Below are 21,090 nucleotides of genomic sequence, written 5' to 3' on the forward strand. Positions count from 1 at the left end.
CATTCCTCCGCCCCTCAGCAGTAGGTTTCTTTAGTTCACTTATCTAACTGTTGAATGTTCTCATGAATCCAGTCTCACCCAGCTGTTTTCTTAGATCACTCACATAGCTGTAACACCAGTACCACCCACGTTTATGTGTTTTCATGCATTAGCTGTCAATTATGTAACATAATAATCTCTTTCACTCTGGTTGTACCATTATCTATATCTACATCACCCTACATCTATTTATGGACAACTCACGTGATATTCTGAACTATGTCAATGTTTATCTTCCAGATGGAACTCTGTTCCTGCCTATAGTTTTATTACGTCACTTGTTGTCTTATATTTGGTTTCTACCACTCCGTTTTGCCACCTTCCACCATCCCCTCTCCATGCCTTTCCACACCATCCCTCCCACTCCACCTAGGTTATTGGGTTTTTAGGGCACTTACTTTACTAAAGCACAATACATTGTTTATTATTTTTCTCATGAATCCAATCTCATCTTATTCTTAACATTCACCCTGTATAGTTATCATAGATACCTGTAATCTATTTTACACCATGCCTGGTTGCATACTTCTTCTCTGCTGTGAGATGTGTCAGTGTTTATTGTCCAGCTGGAACTACATTGCTATCTATGTATTTGTTATGTCACATGGTTTAATAATAATCATGCACACATCACTACCTTCATGCAGTGGTGCCACCTGGTGACCAATCTTGAAGGCACTTAACACTGGCCCTGAAGTTCACTACTTCAGCCTTTCTGAGTTGTCGTTGATCCGTCATCTCCATCGATATACCGGGTTTTGCTATTACTGGTTCTATGGATATTTGATTTAGAAAATGTTATGGTATCTGACAAACCAGTGCCGAGCTGTATTATTACTATTAGAGCATGTTAGTATGTCAATGAGACTTATGTGTAATTATATTTCTGGGAGATATGTATTTTTTTCCATTTGCTTTCATGCCATCTGGATCCTGTACCGTCTCATCAAATTCCCACTCCGTCTCATCCACATGGAACATCTCTGCAACTCCTATACAAATACTATCCACAAACTAGCTTTCAATCACCCCATTGCCTTGCCTCTGATCACCAACCCTGGTATAAAGCCACACCTTCACGAATGCATCCCTCCATCCCTATACCTGTTTATCCTATCCCAGAGCAACTTCAGCCAACTCTCGCTCCTACACAATGAGATCTGCCTTGATATTTATCCCTCCTACCACTTTCAACTCTTCCTCTCCTATCCCACTCCACATCACAGCTACTCTCATCTTTTTCTCTTTGTCCATCCTTTTCCCACTCCAACCGCTGCCTGACCCACAGGACCAACTACTCCTCCCTCTGCCTTTCTCACCACCTGTACTTCCTACTAACCACCACCATTTATACTGCTCGTCTCCATAGTTTTGCTATCTAATATTCACCAATCCCTCTATGGACATTCTTCAACCCTATGAAATGTACTCTTTCCTTTTCCTGTGCCAATACTTCTTATCTTAGTACAGGTCCTTCAGATTTTAAGTGAATGTGCAGTGCTTCAAGTGTTTTCATCAGATGAAATTCACCCTACTGCAATGTATCTTTAAAATGTGTATGTACAGAAAAACAGAACACTTTGTATGGCGATAGGTAGAATGTTCATATTCACAAGACATGTACATTAGTACGTTCTGCATAAATAATTAGCATTTCAGTCACCTTACTGCTGCATGTGTCCTGTTGCCTAGTAGGTACACAGTCCACCATGGGCCCTAATAACTAGTTCCATGCATGACAACATCGATGCGTATAAGGCACAAAAGCAGAATACAGTAATGAACATGCCCTATGAATAGGAACGTCCTGTCTCTAGTCGTTCAAGGTTGGAACATGTATACGTTATCTGTTTGTATAGACATTTCTGTGACTTCCTTGTTTACTTGCGCGTGAGTCCACTAGCGTTTCGGTGTCGTGTTTGGCTACATGGTGTGTGTGGTATGAACGAAGACGCACGGGCTGTTTACGATGATAGAGGAGAGAGCCATGTGGTTAGATGTTAGGTGACACCATTTTAGAGTTTTTTTATATTTTGCGGACTGTGTGGAGATACACCTTAGAAGACACGGCTGCAATAAGGGAAGTAGCCACGATGTTTTAATTTTATTATCAGTTTTATTGTGCCTGGTGCATGTTCCATTTTAGCGAGTTTTAACAGGTTCTTTTACTTTTTATTATTCTGATGATGGAAGCTTGACTTCCGAAACGCGTCAGTCTCAGTGTTTTACACTATAAACAAGTGGTTGAGCCGATGTATTTTTAAACATTGACATTCACAACCACGACCTCTCATCCAGTACGGATTAAATCAAAGTATTTAACATTCCTGTTTAAAAACATTTGAATTAGTGCTTTCTTCATTGTTGCCTCCTGAAATGTAGTATTAGGTGGAATATTTAGCAATAATTTGATTGTGGATCTACTGTTTTTTAAGGAAAGATTACTCTTGGCATGCTCATGGTTACCTGATAAATACTATGTTGTTTTGCATGCTCCATCACAGGCTCTATGGATAGTTAAAACACAGTATTTCTCTTGTGTTCACCACTTAGATATTCAGAACATCTAACCAATGAAAAACACACCACATTGTGATGAAAACAGGCATCGCAGTCTTAGCTCACAGTACCAGAAAAAAGGGGATGGTCACTCTACAGGAAGAGCTATTCATGCACAAAACCATAAATAAAAATATTCAAAGTGACAAAGTAAACAATAACAGAAAGACAATGCGCCCCTGACCTTGCCACACCTGCAGAGAGTGGAGTTTCAGATTGGCTGCCAATGCACCCATCTATAGCAGCTTGGGGGCCATTCACTTGACCAGCACATTGTGACCCATGTAGTAGTCCTCAACTTTGCAAGACATGGCAAAATCAGATATCTTCACCACATTAGTATCACCTGCGCCAACAATAAACAAATACTCACCCATCTGGAGAGCTTCAGAACTGTCAACGTGACTGGTGCACTTTGTGGACCATGTAGTAGTCCTCCACTTCGGGGGACATGACAAATTATGATATCTTCACCAGGTTGTTAACTCCTGCACTCACAACAAACTACTCACCCATCTGGAGGGCCTCACGAGCTATCGAGATCACCAGCACCTGGCACAGGTTGTGAGCTGTGTAGTAGTCCTCCACCTTGCCAAAGTCTTATATCTTCATGAGATTGTTAACTACTGCAGCATCAACAAACTACTCACCCATCTAGAGAGCCTCATAGCCGTCCACTTGACTAGGACCTGGTGCAGGTTGCTGGTCATATAGTAGTTTCCCACTTTGCAAGGACTGCCAAACTTTGATATCTTCATCAGGTTACTGTCACCTGTGCGAACAATAAAGAAATACCCATCTGGAGAGCCTCATAGGCTGTTCACCCGACATGCACCTGGCACATGTTGTATGCCATGTAATAGTCCTCCACTTTGCAGGATGTTCCAAAATCGGGTATCTTCACTAGGTTGTTAACTACTGCTCTACCAACAAACTACTCACACTTTCACTAGGTTGTTAATTACCCCACTACCAACAAACTACTCACCTATCTGGACGCATCAAGAGCCATCCAGTTCAGCAGCAACTGGTACAAGCTGTGAGCTATGTGGTAGTTCTCCACCTCGTGGGACATGCCAGAGTCTGACATCTTCACAGGTTGTTAACTCCTGCACTAACAACAAACTACTCACCCACCTGGAGAGCCTCAGAGCTGTCCACTTGACTAGGACCTGGTGAATGTTGTGGACCAAATAGTAGTCCTCTACTTCGGGGGACATGCCAAATTATGATATCTTCACCAGGTTGTTCACTCCTGCGCTCACAACGAACTACTCACCCATCTGGAGAGCCTCACGAGCTATCCAGTTAAGCAGCACCTGGCACAGGTTGTGAGCTGTGCAGTAGTCCTCCACCTTACCAGAGTCCGATATCTTCATGAGATTGTTAACTTCTGCACCAACAACAAACTACTCACACATCTAGAGAGCCTCATAGCATCGACCAGGACCTGGCGCAGGTTGTGGGCCATATAGTAGTTCTCCACTTTGAAAGACCTGCCAAAGTCTGATATCTTCATCAGGTTACTGTCACCTGCGCCAACAATAAGAAAATACTCGCCCATCTGGAGCCTCAAGGGCTGTCGACCTGATTGGCACCTGGCGCTGTTATGGACCATGAAGTAGTCATCCTCTTCACAGGACATGGCAAAGTCTGGTACCTCCACCAGGGCGTTAACTCCTGCGCCAGCAATAAATTATTCATCTATCTGGAGAGCCCCAGGAGCTATCCAGTTAACCAGCGCCCACCACAGGCTGTGAGCTGTGTTGTAGTTCTCCAACTCAAAGGACCCGCCAATGTCTGATACCTTTACTAGGTTACTATCAGCTGCATGAACAACAAACAACTACTCACCCATCTGGAGGGCCTCAGGAGCCGTCCACCTGACAGGTACCTGGCGTAGGTTGTGGGCCATGTAGTAGTCCTCCACCTCGCGAGACATCCCAAAGTCCGATATCTTCACCAGGTTGTTCTCTCCTGGGACAACATGAAACAAGTTGATTCAGATTGTTCAAATGGCTCTGAGCACTATGGGACTGAGGCCATCAGTCCCCTAGACTTAAAACTGCTTATTCCTAACTAAGCTAAGGACATCACACATCTGTGCCCGAGGTAGGATTCGACTGTAGCAGCAGCGTGGTTCTGGACTCAAGCGCCTAGAACCGCTCGGCCGAAGTGTCCGGCTAACCACATTGCTCAAGGGCACATTCTACACTGCAGCAGAGTTTGTACGAGGGATGTCCAGAAAGTAAGTTACGATCGGTCGCGAAGTGGAAACGACTATGAAAATCTGATAAAGCTTTGCAAAGATGTGTTGGGCAGTGTCTCTAGTATGGCTCTAGGTACAATTATGTGGCTCTTTTCATTCCTGAGCTCTTAGTGAGCACGTAAAGATGTTATAGAAAATAGTGTCTCCCGCCAAGCATGAGGGTCTGGTGAGAATTTTCCCCTGAAGCTATGCAACCAACATTACATAACTGTCGTGCGGTTTCTTCTTCAAGACAATTCTCAGCCTCATTCTGCAGCGGCGATGGAGATGTTTCTGCATCGTTTCAATTGGAAATGTTTGGTTACCCACAATACAGCCCGTAATTGTCTCCCACTGAGTTTCATCTCTGCTCAAACGAACCGCTGGCTATGAAGACAACATTTTAGCACAGACAAAGAGCTTTAGGCCAGCGTAGAGAATTGGCGGAAAGCATTGGCGGCTGCCTTCCATGGTGAGGGTATTGGAAAGTTGGTACAACGCTACGACGAATGTCTGAGTCAGAAAAGAGACTACGTAGAGAAGTAGCTGAAAGGTGTAGCTAACTGTTACAAATGAAACATTTCTAATTTTCACTGTTGATTTTCATTTCGCGATCAATCGTAACTTACTTTCCGGACAGCCCTCGTATTACCAGGTGGCGTTTCTCGACTGAAGTCGTATGTCGTTAATCTGCCATGCAAATATTCAAGCACTGCTGCTAGATATGGTAAATGGGAAGGATGGCATGATGGAGAGAGGCGTGGAAGTGATGCAAGAAGAGAGTTGGGTATTGGCGAGGTCTAAATTGTAAGGTGTAGATAGAAGAAAAAAGGGAACTGTAGAAAAGAGGGATATAAAAAAAATTGTAGGAGTTTTTACTAAAATTAAGTGGTCTGCAGAAGACCTTTCCTTTGGTCATTGTAGACAGTGTTCAGTTAAGGGGGGGTAGGACGTCAAACGGGACTCCTTTTAGCAGGAGAGACACCACAGGACATTTTAATTTCCACTGTGGTAAAAATTGAGAAAATTAACTATAAAATTTGAGTTTTTTTCTAAACATCAAGTTTAAAATGTGACAGCACATTCATTTTTTTGATAAATTAAATTATTTCTAGAGTTTCATACACCTGTAAGTATGCAGAATGAGATTTTCACTCTGCAGCGGAGTGTGCGCTGATATAAAACTTACTGGCAGATTAAAACTGTGTGCCTGACCGACTCGAACTCGGGACGACGGAGCGAGAGTCATGTTTCGGTAGCTCAGTTGGTAGAGCACTTGCCCGCGAAAGGCAAAGGTCCCGAGTTCGAGTCTCGGTCTGGCACACAGTTTTAATTTGCCAGGAACTTTCATATCAGCGCACACTCCGCTGCAGAGTGAAAATCTCATTCTGGAAACATCCCCCAGGCTATGGCTAAGCCATGTCTCCACAGTATCCTTTCTTTCAGGAAAGCTGGTTCTGCAAGGTTCGCAGGAGAGCTTCTGTAAAGTTTGGAAGGTAGGAGACGAGATACTGGCAGAAGTAAAGCTGTGAGGACGGGGCGTGAGTCGTACTTGGGTAGCTCAGTTGGTAGAGCACTTGCCCGCGAAAGGCAAAGGACCCGAGTTCGAGTCTCGGTCTGGCACACAGTTTTAATTTGCCAGGAAATTTCATATCAGCACACACTCCGCTGCAGAGTGAAAATCTCATTCTGGAAACATCCCCCAGGCTATGGCTAAGCCATGTCTCCGCAGTATCCTTTCTTTCAGGAGTGCTGGTTCTGCAAGGTTTGCAGGAGAGCTTCTGTAAAGTTTGGAAGGTAGGAGACGAGATACTGGCAGAAGTAAAGCTGTGAGGACGGGGCCTAAGTCGTACTTGGGTAGCTCAGTTGGTAGAGCACTTGCCCGCGAAAGGCAAAGGACCCGAGTTCGAGTCTCGGTCCGGCACACAATTTTTATCTGCCAGGAAGTATCATATCAGTGCACACTCCACTGCAGAGTGAAAATCTCATTCTGGAAACATCCCCCAGGCTATGGTTAAGCCATGTCTCCGCAGTATCCTTTCTTTCAGGAGTGCTGGTTCTGCAAGGTTTGCAGGAGAGCTTCTGTAAAGTTTGGAAGGTAGAAGAAGAGATACTGGCATAAGTAAAGCTGTGAGGACGGGCAGTGAGTCTTACTTGGGTAGCTCAGTTGGTAGAGCAGTTGCCCGCGAAAAGCAAAGGTCCCGAGTTCGAGTCTCGGTCTGGCACACAGTTTTAATTTGCCAGGAACTTTCATATCAGCGCACACTCCGCTGCAGAGTGAAAATCTCATTCTGGAAACATCCCCCAGGCTATGGCTAATCCATGTCTCCGCAGTATCCTTTCTTTCAGGAGTGCTGGTTCTGCAAGGTTCGCAGGAGAGCTTCTGTAAAGTTTGGAAGGTAGGAGAAGAGATACTGGCAGAAGTAAAGCTGTGAGGACGGGGCCTGAGTCGTACTTGGGTAGCTCAGTTGGTAGAGCACTTGCCCGCGACAGGCAAAGGTCCCGAGTTCGAGTCTCGGTGCGGCACACAGTCCTAATCTGTCAGGAAGTTTGTATGCTGTGCAAAATTCATCAGTGAATCTCTCTTACTTATGAAGAAATGTGTACTTATAGCAACAGACGCAGCCAATAGAAGTGAAAAAATGATGAACTTTCACATGTAATTTTTTTTTTTTTAACTTCCATTGGCACTAGAGTTCGTGTGTGCAACTAAGTATTCTATGAGACCCCAAAACTTCAGCTTGGCAATTTGAGTAAAATACACACAACATGATTTTAGTGAATGCCTTACAATGGAAATTACTGCAGACATCTACTTCGTATTTGAATGAGGGTGTAGTGCAAATGAATCAACAGGAGGAACGAGTACCATTCGCTGTACCAGGCTGAGAAATGTTCTACATCTACATCTACATACATACTCCACAATCCACCCTACGGTGCGTGGCGGAGGGTACCTCGTACCACAACTAGCATCTTTTCTCTCTGTTCCACTCCCAAACAGAACGAGGGAAAAATGACTGCCTATATGCCTCTGAACGAGCCCTAATCTCTCTTACCTTATCTTTATTATCTTTCCGAAAAGTTGGCGGCAGTACAATTTTACTGCAGCCAGCCTCAGTAGCTATTCACGAAAAGAATGCCTCCTTTCCTCTAGAGACTCCCACCCGAGTTCCTGAAGCATTCCCGCAACACTCGAGTGATGATCAAACTTACCAGTAACAAATCTAGCAGCCCGTCTCTATACTGCTTCTAAGTCATCCCTCAATCCGACCTGATAGGGATCCCAAACTCTCGAACAGTACTCAAGAACAGGTAGTGTTAGTGTTTTATAAGCGGTCTCCTTTACAAATGAACCACATCTTCCCAAAATTCTACCAATGAACAGAAGACGACTATCCGCCTTCCCCACAACTGCCATTACATGCTTGTCCCACTTCATATCGCTCTGCAATGTTACGCCCAAATATATCATCGATGTGACTGTGTCAAGCGTTACACTACTAACGGAGTGTTCAAACATTACGGGATTCTTTTTCCTATTCATCTGCATTAATTTACATTTATCTATATTTAGAGTTAGCTGCCATTCCTTACACCTATCACAAATCCTGTCCAAGTCATCTTGTATCCTCCTACAGTCACTCAAAGACGACACCTTCCCGTACACCACAGCATCGTCAGCAAACAGCCGCACATTGCTATCCACGCTATCCAAAAGACATCAGTTCATATAGCTCGCAGAAGAGACCGTCGAGACCCACCCAGTAGACAGTTGCGGGCGGCCAGGTCGCGGTGCACACACTTCATAGCCTCCAGGTAGGCCATTCCCTCAGCTGCGTCACGGCACATGGCGGTCAGCTCTTCCGTGGACAGCGTCAGCCGGTGCTCCTTCAGGTGGTGAAGCAGCGAACCACCTGAAAAACAATACCACTACTCAGCCCCACTGGCATCCGGGTAGCCCATGCCATCTGCCACGCATCGACACGTGGCCATTACCAATCTGTGCTGTTTGCGTCACATTGCTAACTACTAAACTACGTGAAGAGTTTGGCAGAGCACTGAAAGACCTGAGTCGAAACAAGGCCTCAGGAGTAGACAACATTCCATTACAACTACTGACGGCCTTGGGAGAGCCAGTCCTGACCAAACTCTACCATCTGGTGAGCAAGATGAACAAGATAGGCGAAATATCTTCAGACTTCAAGAAGAATATAGTAATTCTAATCCCAAAGAAAGCAAGTGTTGACAGATGTGAAAATTACCGAGCTATCAGTTTAATAAGACACAGCTGCAAGAAACTAACGCCAATTCTTTACAGACGAATGGAAAAACTGGTAGAAGCCGACCTCGGGGATGATCAGTTTAGATTCCGTAGCAATGTTGGAACACGTGAGGCAACACTGACCTTACGACTTATCTAAGAAGATCTAGCATTTGTAGACTTAAAGAAAGCTTTTGACAATGTTGACTGGAATACTCTCTTTCAAATTCCAAAGGTGGCAAGGGTAAAATACAGGGAGCGAAAAGCTATTTACAATTGGGACAGAAGCCAGATGGCAGTTGTAAGAACCGAGGGGCATGAAAGGGAAGCAGTGGTTGGGAAGGGAGTGAGACAGGGTTGTCGTCTCTCACCGATGCTATTCAACTTGTATATTGAGCAAGCAATAAAGGAAACAAAAGGTAAGTTCGGTGTAGGTATTAAAATCCATGGAGAAGAAATAAAAACTTGGAGGTTCGCCGATGACATTGTAATTCTGTCAGAGACAGCAAAGGACTTGGAAGAGCAGTTGAACGGTATGGACAGTGTCATTGAAGGAGGGTATAAGATGAACATCAACAAAAGCAAAACAAGGATAATGCAATGTAGTCGAATTAAGTCGGGTGATGCTGAGGGAATTAGATTAGGAAATGAGACACTTAAAGCAGTAAAGGAGTTTTGCTATTTGGGGAGCAAATTAACTGATGATGGTCGAAGTAGAGAGGATATGAAATGTAGACTGGAAATGGCAAGGAAAGCGTTTCTGAGGAAGAGAAATGTGTTAACATCGAGTATAGATTTAAGTGTTAGGAAGTCGTTTCTGAGAGTATTTGTATGGAGTGTAGCCATGTATGGAAGTGAAACATGGACAATAAATACTTTGGACAAGAAGAGATTAGAAGCTTTCGAAATGTGGTGCTACAGAAGAATGTTGAAGATTAGGTGGGTAGATCACGTAAATAATGAGGAAGTATTGAATAGGATTGGGGAGAAGAGAAGCTTGTGGCACAACTTGACCAGAAGAAGGGATCGGTTTGTAGTACATGTTCTGAGGCATCAAGTGATCACCAATTTAGTATTGGAGGGCAGCGTGGAGGGTAAAAATCGTAGAGGGAGACCAAGAGATGAATACCCTAAGAAAATTCAGAAGGATGTAGGTTGCAGTAGGTACTGGGAGATGAAGAAACTTTCACAGGATAGGGAAGCATGGAGAGCTGCACCAAACCAGTCTCAGCACTGAGGACCACAACAACAACAACAAACTACGTCAGAACAACCCATGAAGGCCAAATCCTGGCAGTCAAACAAAAACAACGCGAAGCAAAATGTAGTGTGAGGAGGGCTATGCGAGGGGCGTTCAATGAATTCGAAAGTAAAGTTCTATGTACTGACTTGGCAGAAAATCGTAAGAAATTTTGGTCTTATGTTAAAGCGGTAGGTGGATGAAAACTAAAGGTCCAGACACACTGTGACCAAAATGGTACTGAAAGAGAGGATGACAGACTAACGGCCGAAATACTAAAAGTCTTAATCCAAAGCTGTTTCACAGAGGAAGACTGCAGTGTAGTTCCTTCTCTAGATTGTAGTACAGATGACAAAATGGTAGACATCGAAATAGACGACAGAGGAATAGAGGAACAATTAAAATCGCTCAAAAGAGGAAAGTTCGCTGGACCTGATGGGATACCAGTTCGATTTTACACAGTTTACGCGAAGGAACTTGCCCCCCTTCTTGCAGCGGGTTTACCGCAGGTCTCTAGAAGAGCGTAGCGTTCCAAAGGATTGGAAGAGGGCACAGGTCATCCCTATTTTCAAGAAGGGACGTCGAACAGGTGTGCAGAACCATAGTCCTAAATCTCTAACGTCGATGAGTTGTAGAATTTTGGAACACGTATTATGTTCGAGTATAATGACTTTTCTGGAGACTAGAAATCTGCTCTGTAGGAATCAGCATGGGTACCGAAGAAAACGGTCGTGTCAAACCCAGCTCGCGCTATTCGACCACGAGACTCAGAGGGCCATAGGCACGGGTTCCCAGGTAGATGCCGTGTTTACTGACTTCCGCAAAGCGTTTAATACAGTTCCCCACAGTCGTTTAATGAACAAAGTAAAAGCATATGGACTACAGACCAATTGTGTGATTGGGTTGAACAGTACCTAGATAACAGAACGCAGCATGTCATTCTCAATGGAGAGAAGTCTTCCGAAGTAAGAGTGATTTCAGGTGTGCCGCAGGGGAGTGTCATAGGATCGTTGCTATTTACAATATACATAAATGACCTTGTGGGTAACATCGGAAGTTCACTGAGGCTTTTTGCGGATGATGCTGTGGTATATCGAGATGTTGTTAGAATGGAAAATTTACAGATACTACTGTGTAAAAAAAAAATTCATTTTTTCCTCACCTTTAGGATGATGTGCCATCATTTCCATAATAGTCATAGTTATTGTGTTGTTTGCAATTCAGTATGACTCTGCAAGAAATTTGAATACTATAAAACTAAGGTTCAGTGACCGTGTCAGAATTATATTAGAACAAATAAGCCCTAGGTCACAAATATTAAGTCAAAACTGACCAGGTTTCGACGCTAGTATGAGCGTCGTCTTCAGAATTAGACTAACTGTTCTAAAACATATTAGGTGTATAATACATTAATAAAATTAAAGTTTGTACTGACTGGAAAGAGATGCAGTACTTACAAGTACTGACCAAATCGTGCACTGCTTACTCTTTTCATCCACAGTCCAAAAAAATTGCCTTTTTTCACTCATGCCGTCCATCGAGCCACCTCTATACTACTTTTAACAAAAAGGTTTAAAGAGAAGATTAATTTACTTATAACCATAGCTGTCAATAATGAGTATACGCCTAACATAGTGGACGAAAAGAAAACTGCAAGAACTTCCACACTCAACACCTCATTCACTGAAATTAACCCAAAAAAACGTTTTCATATTCCTTTCATTCCATTTCCTATCATATTCAGCGCATGCTTTGCAACAAATGCAGCTGTAATGTTGCCATCTCTACTAATACTAATCTAAAGAGAAACTTCATTCATAATTTGAAATCCTTTCGCTCCCCTACAGGAAATTCTGGCGTTTAAAAGATCATCTGCGATACCTGCTCCTCCTATTATACATGGCAAACTGGACGTGCTTTCACCATCAGATATAACAAACATCTTTTGAGAAAGAACGGCACCAGCCCCCTAAATTCATCCTTTGCCGATCATCTCTTAATTACGGGACACGCGCCTAAAGCCATAGGCGATAACAATATTCTGCATACCGAAAAGAAGGGGCGTCGGTTAGATGTTTTAGAGGAATTGGAGATTTTCAGACATCTCTCTCCTCATGAGGGCCTCATTCTCAACGAACAGCTGCAGCTGCGAAATAAAAACTTTTTCGACTGTATAAAGTCATTGCTTGATCTTTGATTCAGATTTCCTCATGCAGTTTACCGAAATGTTGTTTTCCTGTCACATCTTTGCTGTTTTCTTGTATGTCATAACTAACGTTTTTTTACGTTACAAAATGTATCTCTATTTAAAGCAGATAAATATGTAACTTCATCCTATTATTATTAGTGCTTACGTTATGTCTGGATCAGCCGCATCACAATTTCATGTGTCTAATTTTGAATGTACAGTAGCGTAGCTGTTTCTGCGGCTTCTAGATGGCGCTCGTAGCAACACCATGTTTGCTTGCCCACACTTTCTAACGTGGCCACCCCAGTCTTGTTCACTAAAGTACGAGCAGCCCTTAGCGACTCGCTATCTTACTTACAACTATTCATGACGCCGCCTTTCCGGCTTAGATCTTTTTTAATATGTGACTCGTAATTATTGCACCTTTTTCCATTCTCTTCTTGTCCAAACTATTTATCGTTCAGAATCACCCGATTTAATTCGACTTCATTCCATTATCCTCGTTTTGCGTTTGTTGATGTTGATCTTCTATCCTCCTTTCTCAAGACACTGTCCATTCCATTCAACTGCTCTTCCAAATCCTTTGCAGTCTCTGACAGAATTACAATGTCATCGGCGAACCTCAAAGTTTTTATTTCTTCTCCATGGATTTTAATACCTACTCCAAATTTTTCTTTTGTTTCCTTTACTGCTTGCTCAATATACAGATTGAATAACATTGGGGAGAGGCTACAATCCTTTCTCACTCCCTTCCCAACCACTGCTTCGCTTTCATGTCGCTCGACTCGTATAACTGCCGTTTTCTGTACAAATTGTAAATAGCCTTTCGCTCCCTGTATTTCACCCCTGCCACCTTTAGAATTTGTAAGAGAGTATTCCAGTCAACACTGTCAAAAGCTGCTATAGGGAACGTGACTATCTACCCCATTATTCCAGTAATTGCAGACCTTTTTGATGAAAGATATCAGCGCACACTCCGCTGCAGAGTGAAAATCTCATTCTGGAAACATCCCCCAGGCTGTGGCTAAGCCATGTCGCCGCAATATCCTTTCTTTCAGGAGTGCTAGTTCTGCAAGGTTCGCAGGAGAGCTTCTGTAAAGTTTGGAAGGTAGGAGACGAGGTACTGGCAGAAGTAAAGCTGTGAGGAGGGGGCATGAGTCGTGCTTGGGTAGCTCAGTTGGTAGAGCACTTGCCCGCGAAAGGCAAAGGTCCCGAGTTCGAGTCTCGGTCGGGCACACAGTTTTAATCTGCCAGGAAGTTTCAACTTTGTAAGTGATTGACAGACTGGGCTGATCAATTATGAAGTGCCCTGAGCGGTGAGGAGGGAAAGAGTTTGGACAGTTCACCACCCAGCCTGTACCTAGTTTTCTGATAGGCAACACACGCTTTCTTTATGTGGGTATTTCATTTAAGTAAAACTGAGTTAATATTTAACTTTGGTCGGGAAATGAGTATATGCGGTACCCAGTACGTTGTCCTCGATAGTGAGTGTTCATCGGAGGTGAGGGTATCATCTGGAGTGCCCCAGGGAAGTGTGGTAGGTCCGCTGTTGTTTTCTATCTACATAAATGGTCTTTTGGATAGGGTGGATAGCAATGTGCGGCTGTTTGCTGATGATGCTGTGGTGTACGACAAGGTGTCGTCTTTGAGTGACTGTAGGAGGATACAAGATGACTTGGACAGGATTTGTGATTGGTGTAAAGAGTGACAGCTAACTCTAAATATTGAAAATGTCAATTGATGCAGATGAATAGGAAAAAGAACCCCGTAATGTTTGAATACTCCATTTGTAGTGTAGCGCTTGATACAGTCACGTCGATTAAACGTTTGGGCGTAACATTGCAGAGCGATATGAGGTGGGACAAGCATGTAATGGCAGTTGTGGGGAAGGCGGATAGTCGTCTTCGGTTCATTGGTAGAATTTTGGGAAGGTGTGGTTCGTCTCTAAAGGAGACCGCTTATAAAACACTAATACGACCTATTCTCGAGTACTGCTCGAGCGTTTGGGATCCCTATGAGGTAGGATTGAGGGAGGGGACAGAAGCAATTCAGAGGCGGGCTGCTAGATTTGTTACTGGTAGGTTTCATCAGCACGAAAGTGTTACGGAAATGCTTTAGGAACTCGGGTGGGAGTCTCTAGTCTTTTTGTGAATCGCTACTGAGGAAATTTAGAGAGCCAACATTTGAGGCTGACTGCAGTGCAATTTTACTGTCACCAACTTAGATTTCGTGGAGAGACCACAAAGACAAGATAAGAGAGATTAGGGCTCGTACAGAGGCATACAGTCATTTTTCCTTCGTTCTGTTTGGGAGTGGAGCACGGAGAGAAGATGCGAGTTGTGGTACGAGGTACCCTCCGCCACGCACCGTATGGTGGAGTGTGGAGTGTGTATGAAGATGTAGATTTAGATGTAGATGTATGTGTACTCCCATGAAAATCATGTGGAAGCAGGCACTGTGTACTAAATTGAGAATACAATGGTGCTCGCTAAGTTACAATGTGTGATCGTTACTACAAGTAATGCATTCAGTCTGACTCTCAGATACAACGAGGCTTGAAAACACATTTTCCTCACTTCGGTTTGAATTAATGATGTGACATCCCAGCTAATTCATTGTAGTATTGTAACAGTGTTCCAAAAAGCCTCTCCAAAATTCTGGGAAGCCGTGGGCATCAGACGCTTCATTGGATCATGGTGGCACGTCGTTGAGGTCAGGAGCTAGATGGGTCACCACTGCTGGGTGTGGCTGAGCAGTGGCTCGATGTGTGACAAATCAGACGCCTCCAGTAGGTGCCAGTGAAAGATTATTAAGGGGACATTTACTATCTTTTGGTTCAAAAAATCTAATTTTTTTAAACTGCATTTTTTGATCCATAAAAGTGTTTAGAATCCCCCCCTGAAACGGTTTTTCCGAATGCGGAACGATTGAACAAATTTTTGCACCTGCCTGAAACCGGCGTTCTACATCTACATCTACATCCATACTCCGCAAGCCACCTGACAGTGTATGGCGGAGGGTACCTTGAGTACCTCTATCGGTTCTCCTTCCTATTCCAGTCTCGTATTATTCGTGGAAAGAAGGATTGTCGATATGCCTCTATGAGGGCTTTAATTTCTCTGATTTTATCCTCGCGGTCTCTTCGCGAGATATACGTAGGAGGGAGCAATATACTGTTTGACTCCTCGGTGAAGGAATGTTCTCGAAACTTCAACAAAAGCCCGTACCGGACTACTGAGCGTCTCTCCTGCAGAGTCTTCCATTGGAGTTTGTCTATCATCTGTGTAACGGTTTCGCGGTTACTAAATGATTCTGTAACGAGCACGCTGCTGTCCGTTGAATCTTCTCTATCTCTTCTATCAACCCTATCTGACACGAATCCCCCACTGCTGAACAGTATTCAAGCAGTGGACGAACAAGCGTACTGTAACCTACTTCCTTTGTTTTCGGATTGCATTTCCTTAGGATTCTTCCAATGAATCTCAGTCTGGCATCTGCTTTACCGATGATCATTCCATTTTAAATCACTCCTAATGCGTACTCCCAGATAATTAATGGAATTAACTGCTTCCAGTTGCTGACCTGCTATATTGTAGCTAAATGATAAGGGATCTTTTTTTTATGTATTCGCAGAACATTACAATTGTCTACATTGAGATTCAATTGCCATTCACTGCACCATGCGTCAGTTCGCTGCAGATCCTCCTGCATTACAGTACAACCTCTCGATATACCACATCATCTTCCGCAAAAAGCCTCAGTGAACTTCCGATGTCATCCATAACGTCATTTATGTATATTGTGAATAGCAACGGTCCTACGACACTCCCCTGCGGCACACCTGAAACCAATCTTACTTCGGAAGACCTCTCCATTGAGAATGACATGCTGCGTTCTGTTATCTAGGAACTCCTCAATCCAATCACACAATTGGTCTTACAGTCCATATGCTCTTACTTTGTTCGTTAACGATTGTGGGGAACTGTATCGAACGCCTTGCGGAAGTCAAGAAATACGGAATATAACTGTGAACCCGTGTCTATGGCCCTCTGAGTCTCGTGGACGAATAGCGCGAGCTGGGTTTCACACGACCGTCTTTTGCGAAACCCATGCTGATTCCTACAGAGTAGATTTTTAGCCTCCAGAAATTCCTCACTCACGCACCTCTTGGAAGACGATGGAGATTGCGAATTTCCTGGCAGTGAGCAGCTTCAACGAAGGGTATTCAGCAACTCTGAAGCCCATGACAACGATGGCGGTCACCCTGGGACTCTTTATTTGACGCAGTTCGCCAAGCATTCGGACGACCACCGGATTCAAGTGGCCGAAAACACCTTGTCACCGGTCGTACAAGCGGCTCTGGAGCAGCGCAGGATGGCCCAGATCGAGCAAAACGCCCTCTGTGTACTGTGCTTATCACTCGTGTTTGTGGAATACCAAGCTGGGCAACAATTCCTCTATAGCTAGTAGTAGGGTTGCGTTCCACTTTTGTCAACATACTCTGCATGCGTGGCTATCCGGTGCGTTTTCACTACACAAAGCTGTATTCGTTGTTCACGTAACAACCCTGTAGTACCGTGCCCTGCGACAAGCACTGTCGGACTGAGACTTGAGGTAAACAATTGTTCCGTGCGCAAGTTAACTGCGTACTGGCACGGTTGGTAAGGACAACACTACACCTTTCCCATTCAGAGTTATTTTCATTGGTTTACCGCTAAGCGGTTAAGAAAAGGGCATATGTTTATTAGGAGTCTTTGTTCAGAATCACCGCTAGTATCACCCTCAAAGCATGTACCTTTCCTCTTGACTCACCCTGTATAAGGAATAGGAGTGGTCCAAAAATTGTACCCTGTGGGACTCCCTTTGTCATTTTAGCCCAATGACTGGAACCTACGTTGTTGTAGTTGTTGTTGTTGTTGCCTTCAGTAAAAAGACTGGTTTGATGCAGCACTGCATCCTACTTTATGATGTGCAAACCTCTTTATCTCTGAGTATCTACTGCAACGTATATCCTTCTCAATCTGCTTAGTGTATTCATCTCTTTGTATCCCTCTACAGTTTTTACCCTCCACGATTCCCTGCAGTGCTAAAGTGGTGATCACTTTATGCTTCAGAATGTGTGCTATCAACTGATCCCTTCTTTTAGTCTAGTTTTAGCACAAATTTCCCCGATTCTATTCAGTTCCTGCTCACTAGTTATGAGATCAACCCATCTAATCTTAATCATTGTCCTTTAGCATTACATTTCAAAAGTTTCTATTCTCTTCTTGTCTGAACTATTTATCGTCCATATTTCACTTCCATACACGGCTACACTCCATACACATACTTACAGAAAGGACTTTCTGACACTTAAATCTATACTCGATGCTAACTAATTTCTCTTCTTGAGAAATGCTTTCCTTGCCATTGCCAATCTACATTTTATATTCTCTCCACTTCGACCATCATCAGTTATTTTGCTCCCCAAATAGCAAAACACCTTTACTACTTTAAGTGTCTCATTTCCTACTCTAATTCCCGCAGCATCACCCGATTTAATTCGACTACATTCCATTATCATCGTTTTGCTTTTGTTGATGTTCATCTTATATCCTCCTTTCAAGACACTGTCCATTCCGTTCAAGTGTTCTTCCAAGTCCTTTGCTGTCTCTGAGAGAATTACAATGTCATCGGCAAGCCTCAGAGGCTTCCTTTCTTTCCCCTGGGATTTGATTGCTACTCCAAATTGTTCCTTTGTTATCTTCCTGGTAGATTAAAACTGTGTGCCGGACCGAGACTCGAGCTAGGGACCTTTGCCTTCCGCGGGCAAGTGTTCCGCCAACTGAGCTACCCAAGCACGACTCATGACCGGCCCTCACAGAGGTAAACGTCCCGAGTTCGAGTCTCGGTCCGCCACACACTTTTGATCTTCCAGGAAGTTTCAGATAAGCGCACATTCCGCTGCAGAGTGTTTCATTCTGGAAACATCCCCCAGGCTGTGGCTGAGCCATGTCTCCGCAATATCCTTTCTTCCAGGGGTGCTAGTTCTGCAAGGTATGCAGGGGAGCTTCTGCGAAGTTTGGAAGGTAGGAGACGAGGTACTGGCGGGATTAAAGCTGTGAGGGCGGGTCGTGAATCGTGCTTGGGTAGCTCAGTTGGTGGAGCACTTGCCCGCCCAAGGGAAAGGTCCCGAGTTCGAGTCTCGGTCCGGCACACAGTTTTAATTTGCCAGGAAGTTTCAAAATCCATAAAAATTCGTGCGCAGTGTATGGCGATGCTGCAGTTGACAGGAGTACAGTTGGGCGATGGGTAAAGAAAGTCACAGCTCCAGGAAATGCAGAAACAGAACTCCACGATCAGCCACTTTCGGGACGTCCTGTCACAGCCACTGCTCCAGGCGTGCTGATTCGTGCGGATGCCATTATTCGTGCCGACTGGAGCATCACAACTCGACAATTGGCTCTAGAGTTGTCGGTCAGCATTGGAAGTGCGTCTGCAATGATAGAGACTCTGGGATATTCAACGAGTTGCTCCCGATGGGTTCAACGAATGCTCACAACGGGCCACAAAATTCAAGGAAAGGCTGTTTCATCTCAATTGTTGGAGCGTTTAGAGATCGTTGGTGAGGCTTTTCTGTCACGGATCGTTTCGGGGGACAAAGCTGGGTAAACCACTTTGTGCTGGAAGCGGAAACGCAGTCCATGGAGTGGCATCATCCTCATCCAGCACAAAAAAAAAAAAAGAAATTCGAGTGAACCCCATCTGCCAGAAAGGTCATGGTGACGGTCTTCTGGGATTGTGATGGTGTCGTTCTCGTGGACGTGATGTCAAGAGGGTCAACCATCAATTCAGAGGCATACGTGAAGACTCTCAATAAACTCAAGAACCTTTTCCGGCGTGTTCGAGCGGACAAGAATCCAGCAGAAATCGTACTCCAACACGATAATGCATGCCCACACTCAAATCTGAGAATCCGGGAACACATCACCAAATTGGGTAGGACATCATAGCCTCGTCCACCCAACAGTCCAGACCTGACACCCTCGCACTTGCACCTCTTTGCACCGCTGAAGGGGGGGGTAGGACGCCAAACAGGCCGACCTAGAGCAGGAGAGGCACCACAGGACAATTTTATTTTCTACTGTCTATACTTTTAGAAATAAATTCATAAAACTTCGTCAGCATGACAAGGAAGGATTCGGGATGCACACTCATAGCAGTGGAAGTTCAAAAACATAACAAAATAAAATTGTTCACATGTGTAATTTCATCATTTTTTCGCTTACTATTGGCTGCATTTGTTGCTATAGGTACTTTCTTCTTCACAAGCCAGAGAGATTCTTTGATGAATTTTGCACAGCATACAAACCATACACCATAGGTGTATGAAACACTAGAATTTTCCAAATCTATTAAAAACTGTGGTAAAAATTGAGATTTGATTTTTTTCTAAACATAAAGTTTAAAACGTAACAGCTCGTTCATTTTTTCATAAATTAAAAAGATTCTAGAGTTTCAGTCACCTGTAAGTATGGTTTGTATGCTGTGCAAAAATCATCGAACAGTCTCCCTTACTTATGAAGAAAAGTGTACCTAAAGCAACAAATGCAGCCAATAGTAAGTGAAAAAATGATGAAATTTAACATGTAAAAAGATATTTTGTTATGTTTTCGAACTTCCACTGCTACGAGTGTGAATCCTGAATCCCACCTGGTCATGGTGACAAACTTTTATGAATTTGCTTGTAAAAGTATAGACAGCAGAAATTAAAATAGCCTGTGGTGCCTCTTCTACTCCAAGCCGGGCCGTTTGACGTCCTACCCCCCTTAAAGATTCTCTACAGAGATCACACTTCGAAGATGAGAAGAGTGCCAGCCATGTAGTGAAATCATGGCTACGCCTACAGGACAAGGGCTTTCACCAGCAGGGAATACATGCTCTTCCAGAATGTTGGTGTAAGGCCATAGAACGTGATGGAGACTACATAGAAAAATAGGACCTGTTGATGTATATTGTCACCGAACTCTGACTCTTAACAATAAATATGTTCTGAGAGAAATAAATGTGTGCAGTACTTATTGAACGACTCTCGTACACTTCCTGAAACGTTATCAAAAGTATGGTAAGAGAGGTTCATTTGGTTCGTGGCGCGGTACGGAGCCTTTGAGAGAAGTGCGGTGAGGACCCACCTGGGACAAACTCCATGGCGATCATGATGGTGCTGTGGTAGAGGCACATGCCGACGAAGCCGACGACGTGGCGGTGTCTGTAGCGGTGGAGTAGCCGGCCCTCGTCTATGATGTCACGCCGGCGCTCGTCGGGCAGGTCCACCTTGGACATCTTGACCGCCACCTTCTCCCCAGAACTCCTCAGCAGTCCTAGGAACACCTCCCCAAAGTAGCCCTGTAACACAGATGTACACACATCTACATCCGCGGCCGCAGCTAGTGGTTGGTTGGTTGGGGAAGGAGACCAGACAGCGTGGTCATCGGTCTCATCAGATTAGGGAAGGACTTTGCAGAAGAACCATCCTGCAGCTAGTGGTCTAGTGGCTACCATTGCTTCCTCTG

General features: G+C 44.1%; 1 protein-coding gene across 1 annotated transcript in view; it reads right to left on the reverse strand.

Moving 5' to 3' along the window:
• The window catches only part of LOC126293534 (tyrosine-protein kinase Fer-like), a 90,806-nt gene that overhangs the window by 15,378 nt on the left and 54,338 nt on the right, over positions 1-21,090 (reverse strand). The window contains exons 4-6 of the mRNA XM_049986802.1: positions 20,710-20,923; positions 8,611-8,763; positions 4,453-4,575 (exon numbers count right to left, since the gene is read on the reverse strand). Of these exons, the coding sequence (XP_049842759.1) occupies positions 4,453-4,575; positions 8,611-8,763; positions 20,710-20,923 (490 nt within the window). The remainder of the gene's footprint in view (positions 1-4,452; positions 4,576-8,610; positions 8,764-20,709; positions 20,924-21,090) is intronic.

Source organism: Schistocerca gregaria, chromosome 10, assembly GCF_023897955.1.
Source record: "Schistocerca gregaria isolate iqSchGreg1 chromosome 10, iqSchGreg1.2, whole genome shotgun sequence".
NCBI lineage: Eukaryota > Metazoa > Arthropoda > Insecta > Orthoptera > Acrididae > Schistocerca > Schistocerca gregaria.